This window comes from Phaseolus vulgaris, chromosome 10 (assembly GCF_000499845.2).
Source record: "Phaseolus vulgaris cultivar G19833 chromosome 10, P. vulgaris v2.0, whole genome shotgun sequence".
NCBI lineage: Eukaryota > Viridiplantae > Streptophyta > Magnoliopsida > Fabales > Fabaceae > Phaseolus > Phaseolus vulgaris.
This window is the reverse complement of record NC_023750.2, coordinates 28,581,239-28,592,597: the sequence shown is the minus strand read 5'-3', so window position 1 is coordinate 28,592,597 and position 11,359 is coordinate 28,581,239. Positions and strand designations below refer to the sequence as shown.

The following is an 11,359-nucleotide window of genomic DNA, read 5'->3' as shown; positions in this document are numbered from 1 at the left end:
ATAGCAAATTACAAATAATCTAAACTCGCCAACTTATGGTACGGTTTTAACAATTTTTTTTATACCATTTTAATATAAGATCGTATATAAAATATATGTTTAAAATTTTAAATTTTTATATTCTATTAAATAATAATAATAATAAAAATTTAAAATTTGTATATTTTATATACGATTTTTAATTAAAATTATATATAAAATACACGTTTTCAATATTTTAATGTATAATAATATATAAATTTGAAAAAAATTAAAAATTAAAAATTTGAAGTTTTTATATTTTATATATTATTTATAATTAAAATTGTATATAAAATATACGTTTTTATTTTTTTAATATATTAAATTAAAAAAATTTAAAAAGTTGATATTTTTATATTTCATATATTACCTTTATTTAATATTTATAATATATATATATAATTAAAGAAAAATATATTTTTTGTAAAATATTTTTTAATTGAATAAATTTTTATAAAATATTTTTTTATTATAATAAAAAAATATTATTATATATTAAAAATATTAAAACACATATTTATATATGATTTTAATTAGCAATTTATACGAATTCCAAATTTAATATTTTTTTAATTTAACAGAATACCATTTTTAAAATTAAAAATTATATTTAATATATGATTTTACATTAAAATCGTATATGAAATATATGAGTTTTATTTCTTTTTAAAATTATTTGTAATATACATTTATCATCGAAAAAAGTTTGTCCATTTCAAAAAATTCGTTTTAAAATTATACTAAGTTGAAAAAAAAAACTACTTAACACTCACTAATATCACTAAAAAATTTATTAAATAACAATTAAACTTAGAGAAAATAAATAAATAATTATTACATCAATTAAATAAAATAATATTATAGAAACTAAAAATATTAGTATCTGTACCGTCTCAAGTTCAAATTGGACATATACCGATCTGGTTAGAATTGTAAGTATTCAATTTCTGGCTAAATCGTGGCAAGACTCATGATGAAGTAAAATTAACCAATGTAATAATATTAATTTAGATAAATATATTTTAGGAATTAATTTTATTAATGTACAAATAACATGATTTTAGTGTACAATATTCTGATATCTTTGAATGCTCTGATTTACCTGTACAATGTTCCTGATTATATTACATAAAGCTCTGGATTATATTATAGAATACTCCGATTTATATGCATGATATTTAGATTTTATGAAAGATACTATAATATGACACATTAAAACCAGATGGAGCCCTCTCATTCCTTGGAGGCTGAATCACTAGAGCTTGAAGGGAGCTACTCGGAGCCCACCCGAATTTCGACTGACCTCATCTCGGCAAGAACATTTGGCGTCCACCTTGTGGAGGTAAAATTGTTCCCACTACTACCACTCACTTAAAAAATATTATTTAGTGTTGATTTTACTTTTAATAAAATATAATTTTTATTACAAATATTTTTGCCAGTTGACTTGAGTGGAAAGCTCCGCTTCTAACATGACTCCCCTAGATTCGGTTTTGCGTCTTCTTGTTGAACTGGAATGTGGCTCTGTTGGGACAGAGGGGACTCTACTTGTTGATTACACTCCAACGATCAAGTCGGTGAGAGCTTACTAAAATTAGATTAGTATTCAGTTTCAGTCTTAGAAATAACGTACCTTTACCTAGGGTCTCTTGCCCCTTTTATAACTACCATTGTAATAGAAATATCTCTTTATCTTCAGAATAATATGATAACATATTTAAACAATAAAAATTATATCTTTCATCTTTAGAATAATATCACAACTGATAAAAAATAAAAATATCTCTTTATCTTTCATCTTAATTACCTTTTCTAGGCTGACCCCTACCTGGGCCGAGGTCCCAAGCATTCTTGTCTAGTACACAAGCCTCCAGGCTCGAGTCGAGCTTGATTAGACGAAGAGGCTTACAAGAATATAATCTCAACTAAAAAATATAACATAAAAATATTCTTCCTACGGGCACCTTTACTAACGGTGCTAACAACAGAAGAGAATCTCATACACCTTTATTCACGGGTGCTCGCTACCTAACTTATTATATAGCAAACTTCAACTAGCTCAAATATAACAACTACTATCACACACATGTGGACTAATCCATCTCTACCTCTTACGCAGAAAGTAATAAAGATAACAAGGATGCAACTTAGGCAAAATCGAAGCATAAAAAACCGTGAAGTCCTCAACTAACAAAGAACTAACCTTTTAATGAACTAAACCCCATAGTCGCAATGAGCCGATGCTACCTCACCAAACATTTCTCACTACATCATTAATTACCTTTAGTAACATTTTCATATTTACATTTATTTAAAATGTGATTCTATATAAATTTTAATTACTATAGTAACATTTTTTTACATAAATGTCACTAAAAACAGAACAAACATAATATTATAGCATTTTATAAATAAATGTTACAATAAATAAATTTAAATTTGTATATTTTTATAAATATTACTAATAAAATATAAAAAAAACATGAATTTCTTAGTCTTAAAAGTCACTCTCTCAAACTCATTTCCTTCTACTCTCTGAATCTGTACCTTTTCTCTAACTCACTGAGTCTCCTTGCTCTATGAATCTCACACTATGGTTACTCTCTTTACTTTCAAAATCTCATTCTCGTTTCATTTTCCATTTTCTCTTAGTCTCGTTCCTCTTCCTCATTCTCACACTCTCGTTTCACTCTCTTGTTCGCGCTCCTAGTCTCCGTCTTGCTCGTTCTCTCTGTGTCACTGTTATTCTCATCGTTACATGATTGATCACTCTCACGGTCAAACGCAGGTAAGCATTTCACGCTCTCTCATACGTTCTCTATCTCGTGCTTGCGTCTCGCATTGTCAGTTCAAACGCAGGTATTTGAATTTGATCTATGTTATCTCACAAATATCAATTTGTCCTTACAAATTGGGTAGGATTTTTTTGTCTTTGATTTTATTTGGTTTTCATTTTAATTTTCATTGTGTTTTTATATGGTTTTTAATCTGTGTGTATTGTATTGACTCTCTCTCACATTTGAACTCTTGGATTAGTGTTTTTTTAGCAGGTCAATATTGTTGTTTCATTTTTTGTGATTAATTTATGTTTGATTCCTGTATTAAAATGCTGATAATTTTGTTTGAGTGATTATCTCCTTGATTTTGTACATAACGTCTTGATTCTGATTTGGTACAAAACTATAGTGTTATGATAATATTAATTATTTCTATTTGTGCATATATATGTGCAGTTGCATCTTTAGTATAACTGAAGTTGTCTTCTGAGTATAGTTGAGTAGAACTGCAAAAGTTCTTCTGATAAGAATACTAGAATAATTCATTTCATTTCTCTCTGCATCATTTGGAGCTTTCAGGTGCCGTTTTCCATGCACCTAAGCTTCTATGAAATGCCTCCATGATTGATTTTGTTATGTATATAAGTCTTTTATTAATAAATTGAATTGAAGGAAAGTTAAATGGTCTTTGTTTCTTCTCAACATCAAAGCTAACTTGAGTTGGAATAAAATATAAAGTAAAAGAAGGCGAAACCATGATGCAAGGGTTGATACGCTGACTCGTAGAATTAGTGTGAACAATTCTTAAACTATATGTTAAGTAATTACTAATAGGTTTTTCTTTACCATTAGGATGTTGTGATTTCTTTTTATTACGTACACTCCGAGTAGTTTTGTTCTCCCTTTCCTTTTCATTGGTTTTTCTACTTCCTTTCTCTTACCACACTTCTTAAGTTATCTAGGATTCTAATAAGTTTTAATTGATGTATATGTATGTGTAGTAGTAGCAGCCCAAACTATTATTGATTAGGGCGCTGTTGAGATATTAATATGCAACATTCTTGTATTGCCTTCAAATTTTGCTGTTGGATTCCAAAAGCTGCAACATTTAGAGTTAATGGTTTAGCTAGATCGAGACATTTAGAGACATTGGTTGGTGCTCAAATGTATTGAAAAAGCATTGGCCAAAGACTTCATAATCTTGGGAATACTCAAATAGCTTCAAATGGGGAGCATAATAATGGTAAGTCAAACTTGGGGGAAAGAATACTGGAAATGCAGGAGTTATAATGTCCTGCATTCATAATAAAGAGTTTTCAAGGACCAAATAAGTGAAAATTACTTAGATTCATTGCTTTAAATTGAGTTAGGAATGTAGTATTAGGCCTATTGATGGAGATTAAGCTCAAGTGGACATGGAGGCCAATCATCAAGAGCAAGAAGAGGTTGAGGACGGCCATGGAGGTCAAAACCCACCTCAAAGGCTTACAAGAAGCATGTTCAAAGCTTTAGGAGCTAGGGGACGTTTATTTTCTCTTTTTGTAATTTCTTTGGTTGAAGATGCTTAGAGGGAAACCTCTATTGTTAAAGCATCTTTTAGTCTTTAGTTAGGAGTCTTAGGAAGGGGGGTGCGTTAGTAGATAGGTGTAGGAGTAAATAAGGAGGTGCCAAAGTGAGAGAAGAGATCACACCTTCCTCATGACTTGGTTTAGGCGCCACTTTCATTTGAATTTGGGGGGAGTTTTTTAATTTATTTAGCTTGCATTTCAGCACCTCTAGGATATAAATTAAGGTGCTGTCCTTGTATTTTTCAGATTTGAATTTTGATTAGAGAAACTATACTCAATTTTTGAGAGAGCATTGGAGAGCTTTGTGCCTTCTTCATTAGTCTTATCTTGATGGTTCCATGGTTACCTCAAGTGGCGGCTTGCACACTTATCTTGGAGTCTCCATCCTCCTAGTGGCGTGATCATCCAACCATTCTTCCATCTTCATGAGCTTTCTCTTCTCCTTCATTCCTTCTCTTTTGATATTCATGTCTTAGCTTGTGTTCTTGTCTTTTGGTTCGGCTATTTCACTTTTCAGCAAGTTGTTCTTCTTTGTTTTGTGTTTTGGTTCGGTGTTTTTACATTTCCAGCACTTCTTTTCAGTATTCTTGCCTTTTATTTCATTTTGATCGGTTCATTTCAGTTCTATGTCAATTCTATTCGGTGCAATTGCTTTTCCTCTCATTTTAATCGATTCAATTTGACAATAATTGGAACTTCCATATGAGTTTGTGTTTTGGCACTAGTTTTGGTGAGTTCTTGTTCATAGAACCTTGATCCAATTCTATGATAAAGTGCCTATCTCATAACCAACTCAAGATGAATCCTAAGAATGTCAAGAATCATTCTAATTGTCCTAGTGGAATCACATCACCTATCTTGAGTCAGAATATTTTTATAGAGCATGCTCGCTAGCACTCTTCGTTGGTACGTTCGTTGGTTCTCACTCTCAATCTGTTCAATTCGTTCACCCACATTGTTGACGATGCTCAAATGCACGTACTTGAATCTAATCTCCATCGCAGGCTTCAAGTTGTTTCTACAATTAGGTAAGGTTTTTTGTTTTTGACTTGATTTTCGTTTTCATTTTGACTTCATTTTTATTTGCTATGTTAAACTAAACTCAGAGTTGGGCTTGAAATTCCAACAATTGAAGGTCGATTTGAGCATATAAATGTTGAAGCACAAGTTTATGTTGGAAGCAGAGCATTGCCTACCTTACTCAACTTCTTTGTGAATGTGCTTGAGGTAATTCAAATCTCACATATGGTTCCTTTATTCATATAATGGTTTTGATCTATTTATTTTTTCGGTCTTTCTTTTGTTCAGGGACTCTTAAATTTTCTTCACATGATTAAAAGTCCAAAGAAACCGTTACATATCCTCCATAATGTTAGTGGAATCATAAAGTCTAAATGAATTCAAAAAAATCTTTGTTTGTTATTTTGCAATTTTTTTTTTCTTAGCTTTAAAAACTCTTTGTAAAAGTGAGAAGTGAGAAATTCAAGTGTGAAGTCTAGAGTCCCACACTAAAGATGAGTGAGGTGAACAATATAGAAGAAGAAATGCCTACAAATCTAATGTAGGTTTTAGATTGAAGGTGGTATCAATATATTTTATTAAAGGTTGATTCATGACTCAAGACTTATTAAGATCCATGTCTCTTAGGTTAGGTACCAACTCGATCGAATATCTCCACTTGAGGAACCCAACAACAATAAAGGAGCATCTAGATATTTTCTTCTTCTGATGTTGAGCTTTTTGCAGAATGGCATTGCTTTAAGGGCCACTAGCCTGAAAAGACCACGTTGCTGTTGGCATTGGCTGGGAAGACTTGGTAAAGATTTGAAGGTAAGGAAACCAATTTTAGTAATAATTTTTGAGAGAATAACTGTTATATTTCTCTAACTATAGTAACAATAGTTTTAGTTGAGTACTTCCTGAATTATAGTAATTAATATCATTGGAGATGAAACCTTAGCATTCTGGGAGAGTAACATACAATGGACATGGACTTGAGGAGTTTGTGCCACAAAGGACATCAACTTACATAAGTCAACATGATAATCACATTGGAGAAATGACTGTGAGAGAAACACTGGCTTTCTGAGCAAGATGTCAAGGGATTGGACACAATTATGGTTATTGTGAAAAAAAGAATGCATAAACCTTTTAAATATATCTAAAAAGAGATAGTGTTTTTAATAATAATTTTGAAATTTACTACTTTATAGAGATGTTGACTGACCAACTTAAAAGAGAGAAGGAAGCAAACATTGAACCAGATCCTGATGTGGATGCATATATCAAGGTGAGAAATAAGATCGAAATGGAAGCCTTGAATCTTTATGTTTGAAATGGAGAACACACTGAATTTTGAAGAAGCTGCATTGTTTCATTACTTGTTCATTGCAGGCAGCAACACTAGAAGGGCAGTAGAACAGTGTGGTCATTGACTACATTCAATGGGTTTCAAGTGTCCTGAAAGAAAAGGAGTTGCTGACTTCTTACAAGAAGTATGAGTGTGATTCACTTAATCTTCCTTTAAAAAATTTCCCTTGCTTTTGTGAAGATAGAGTAAATTTTTTCCTCTTCATTAGGTGACATCAAGAAAAGATCAATGGCAATATTGGGCACATAAAGATGAAACGTATAGCTTTTTCACTGTCAAGGATTTTGCTGAAGCCTTCCAATCATTTCACATAGGTAAACAACTTGGAGATGAAATGGAAAATCCTTTTGACAAGTCTAAGTGCCATCCAAATGCATTGACCACAAAATGTATGGTGTTAACAAGAAAGAGCTGTTGAGGGCTTGTGCTAGCAGAGAATTTTTGCTTATGAAGCGAAATTCCTTTGTCTACATATTCAAAGCCACACAAGTGAGTAACATTATCAAACCATATTTGTAGTTCAAAAATGCTTATTTGTTCATGAATAAAAGGTTAAAAACACTGTATCATTTTCTTCTTTTTATTTGTTTTATGTGCCCTTAAACATGTCTTGTTATGCATTTTCAGCTTACTTATTTAGCTATCTTGACAACAACACTATTTCTCCGAACCAAGATGAGTCACTATACCAAGGCAGATGCAGAAACTTACATGGGTGCTTTATTCTTCACAGTCACTGTTGCAATGTTCAATATTGGGTATGATCCAAATAGTTAGGCAAGAAGAAACTAAGAACTCATTTGATTCTCTTATTACATTTTTGTTTTAGAAAGAAAACAATTGGACATTATTTAGCAAATCAAGCTTTGAATTTTTTTGCTAAAACGAGTGTTTTGGAAACCAAAAACAGGAACAAATGGAAGATATTTTCTCATCCTCTTTTTTTGTTCTCTCCAAAAGTTTTGTTCAAGTAGTCAAGAAACTAACTTTTAGAAAACAGAAGTGTCTTTAGAAGACAAACATTTTCATATATGCTGGAGGGACAAATAAAATTTAGAAAATAGAAAACTGTTTTTGAAAACAATGAACAAGCAAGGCCTAAATCATTTGTCCTCATTCTTCAACTATGTTATTACTCACTTACTTTTGGAATCTAATGAGAAATCTTATTGGCAGTACTTGGTAATCTTTTGCATTAACCAGATGGCACAAACACTGTTTCGGTTGATGGCTGCAATAGGAAGGGATATTGTCGTGGCAAACACTGCTGGCACATTTGCACTGCTTGCAGTTACAGTTTTGGGAGGATTTGTGATTTCAAGAGGTGAGAAAATGGTAGTGTAACTTCAAAGTTGGCTAATCTAGTGAACCTTTCTAATTTGAAAACTTTCATTTTTTTGCATTAGAGGATGAGCACAAATGGTTTATGTGGGGTTACTGGTCCTCACCAATGATGTATGGACAACATGTTATAGCTGTGAATGAGTTTCTTGGGCATAGTTGGAGAAAGGTAATCAATTTGTTTTTAAAGGTGAAGTAGTTCTACGAAGAAGAATGAGCTAAGGAAAATGATATTTATTTAAGATAATTGGGTGATATATTTTTCAGGTTAGTCCAAATTCCAATGAAACATTGGGAGTGTTGATACTGAAATCTCGTGGATTTTTCTCTTCAACTTTCTCTTCACCCTGGTTTTGCAATATCTCAGTCGTAAGTGTCATTTGTAAACTGTGATCTTTAGTTGAACTTCATTTCTGAACACAAATGCATTATGATAATTAAATATGTTGCTTAGCATTCAGAAAGGATCAAACAGGGCTATCCAAAGAGAATTTGCTAGAGAAAAATGCTTCAATGGTTGAAGAGTTCATTCAGTTACCAACAGGAAAAATTCTTCTAGTGAGTACTTAAGTTCTAAGCTATAGGTTTTGTGCTTATAACTTGAAGTTCTAAGCCATAAATAACATAACATGATGATAGACAGATACAAAGATGGACAAAGAAGCAAGTCCATCATCCAGGTCCTCTTCAAGAGAAGTTGATAAAAACAACAAAGCTAGTGATAACGGAAGGAAAGGCATTGTTCTTCCTTTTCAACCTCTATTCCTCACTTTTGATGAGATAAGGTATTCTGTAGACATGCCACAAGTACCTATGTTTAATATATATTTCAATTAACCTTTCTGTTTATGTGTAATTAGTCACATTTAAAAGGTTAAATTATTCATTTAGCCCTTGTAGGTAACACTCATTTAGGAATGTGTAAAACAAATTAAATTTTAGTTCCTGTAAGGGTGTATAAGGATTGAAACTCAAATTTTTGAGATTAAACTTAAGAAGCATAGTAACAACACATACGTATCTTTACCAGTACTAGTATTGTATGTGGACTAAAAGTCAACTCTTTTTTTTCATAGATAGACTAATTCCTAAGTGTCATTTATTGGATCAAATACTTAGTTTAACCTGTTTAAAAGTATCAAAAAGGCCACCAATATACTGTAATACATCTTAAGTCCTACATTGAAAAGCATGAGATTCTAGTGTGAAGTCTATGAGGTCTGAGACTCTCAACTATTGTAGTTATCTTTCCTGATGTGATTCTTCCAAGGTTATTACCATGCTTATATATGAAATAATAATTAAGTACTTCAATACCAACCTTTGCAACTGTTAATTCTGAAATTGGGAGGGAGCAGATATATTCTGATCCAATTGGAAGCAACTCTTCCCATCTGATCCAGTACTAGTACTTTGAGGTAAGTCTCATGTCAATGATTAAACATTGTTGGTGATAGGGTGAACCTGTGTTTGATATACTATCAGTTTTTCCTTGTCATAAGCATTGCAAGTATGATTAGAGTGTGTTTTAGGCTTTTCTTATGCTACTGAAGCCAAGGCTCAAGGAGCACGAAAAAGTATTCAAGGATTTCATTGGCAAGGGAAGGATGAGGAATCTTAGAAGTTGTGGTTAAGGCTGAAGAATGAGGTTGCAGCTGAACTAAAGGAGAAAGGTTTCGATGTTGAATAACTGTAATGTACATTTTACAGTGAATGACTGCCAATGTCATTCTCATTATACATTAACTGATTGTGAGAATGTAGTTGTAATAAATGCTAGGAATCTTATGTGTGCTAGATGGTAAACAAAAGTGACAATATATTGATAAGGCATGTCTAAATTCACTTTCAAACATTGAAAATCCATTGAAATATTATTGGTGTTTGTGTTGACAGATTTTTATTACTAGCTTGCTTTATTAAATTCATATCTTACAATCCAAATCTAATTAATTTGTATATTTTTCTATTCAAACAATTTACTAAAGATGTTTAGTAAAAATTTTATAATGTTACTTTTTTTATTAAAAAATATTACTAAAAAAATTTAGTAACATTTTTTAAATGTCACCTCTTATTGAAAAGTTACTAAAGCTTTTTAGTAACATTTTTATAATGTTATTCTCTTTCTAAAAAAATATAACTAAAAATATTTAGTAATATTTTTAAAATGTTAGTTATTTATTAAAAAAAGTTACTAAAAGTTTTTAGTAACATTTTTATAATGTCATTGTTTTATAAAAAGCATTACTAAAAGAATTTAGTAACATTTTTAAAATGTCATATTTTTATTAAAAAAATTACTAAAAATAATTAGTAACATTTTTGTAATATTATATTTGTTTGAAAAAATATTACTAAAATGATTGAGTAACATTTTTAAAATGTCACCTCTATATTAAAAAAAATTACTAAAGATTTGTAGTAGTAACTTTTTTTTTATAGTGTTACTTCTCATTAAATAAACTTTCCTAAAAAGATTTAGTAACATTTTAAAATGTTACATTTTTATTAAATAAATATTACTAAAAATATTTAGTGACATTTTTATAAATGTATCTATTGAAATGTAAAGATGTTACTAAAAGTCTTTAGTTACATAGGATATCCGTTACATTTGAAAAAATGTTACTAAATCTAATTAGTAACATTTTTCTTGATTTAGTAACATTTTCTTGATATTACTAATTATCATATATGTAGTAGTGGCTTCGCTTACGCATACTCGGATAGCTGCACCTTTCTAAGCTTGGTCGTCTCATCCTTGCCTTTAGCCAAACAACTTTAGTTATGATTACTAAATGCTCATCTTAAAACATTTTATATCTTACATATAAAATTATATGTCATTGCATATATGATTTCATCTAAAGATAATTAAATTTAGCATGTTCCCAATAAAAAAAATGTATAACAATTATCTCTAACAAGGCCATCTTTAATAATATAGCATTTTTCGTATAAAATTTGAGTTTTGTTTGGAAATGGGCTGGAATAATACTCAGACCCGAGAAGTTCGATAAAATAGAACTCAAAATGAATTTGGTTGTATTCGGACTTAAGTAGTTGTTGAACTTTGGAGCTTTGATGTTTCAAATCCATATGAAGCCTGAAGCTGTGCTGCTTTTTGGTTTGGGTTTAGATTAGGTTGTTTAGAATCTTTGTTAAGATCAGTTCTAAATCCTACACAAAGCTTGATCAATCAGTTTTAAAAGAAACAAGGTGTTTTTCCAAGCAAAGGGAAAACAATCAGTTGAATCATCGAGAAAATCGGTTGTTTG

General features: G+C 30.8%; 1 protein-coding gene across 22 annotated transcripts; it reads left to right on the top strand.

Moving 5' to 3' along the window:
* The first annotated feature begins 2,514 nt into the window (after positions 1-2,514).
* On the top strand, positions 2,515-9,973 carry LOC137819202 (pleiotropic drug resistance protein 1-like). 22 transcript variants are annotated; one of them, XR_011082242.1, is made up of 14 exons: positions 2,565-2,617; positions 2,732-2,809; positions 5,247-5,394; positions 5,502-5,593; positions 6,113-6,196; positions 6,580-6,656; positions 6,761-6,861; positions 6,946-7,226; positions 7,365-7,495; positions 7,914-8,061; positions 8,144-8,247; positions 8,346-8,447; positions 8,533-8,636; positions 8,718-9,973. XR_011082242.1 is itself a non-coding variant. In XM_068622981.1 (12 exons), exons 8-11 carry the CDS (start codon positions 7,941-7,943, stop codon positions 8,597-8,599), a joined length of 387 nt encoding a protein of 128 aa, XP_068479082.1. In that variant the 5' UTR covers positions 2,515-5,394; positions 5,502-5,593; positions 6,113-6,196; positions 6,580-6,656; positions 6,761-6,861; positions 6,946-7,226; positions 7,365-7,495; the 3' UTR covers positions 8,600-8,636; positions 8,722-9,108. The 22 variants fall into 22 exon arrangements, 5 of the variants coding, with proteins under 5 accessions (XP_068479082.1, XP_068479079.1, XP_068479077.1 ...); XR_011082241.1 differs by having other exon boundaries at positions 6,014-6,196; positions 8,722-9,973; XR_011082240.1 differs by having other exon boundaries at positions 6,014-6,196.
* Positions 9,974-11,359: the final 1,386 nt, after the last annotated feature.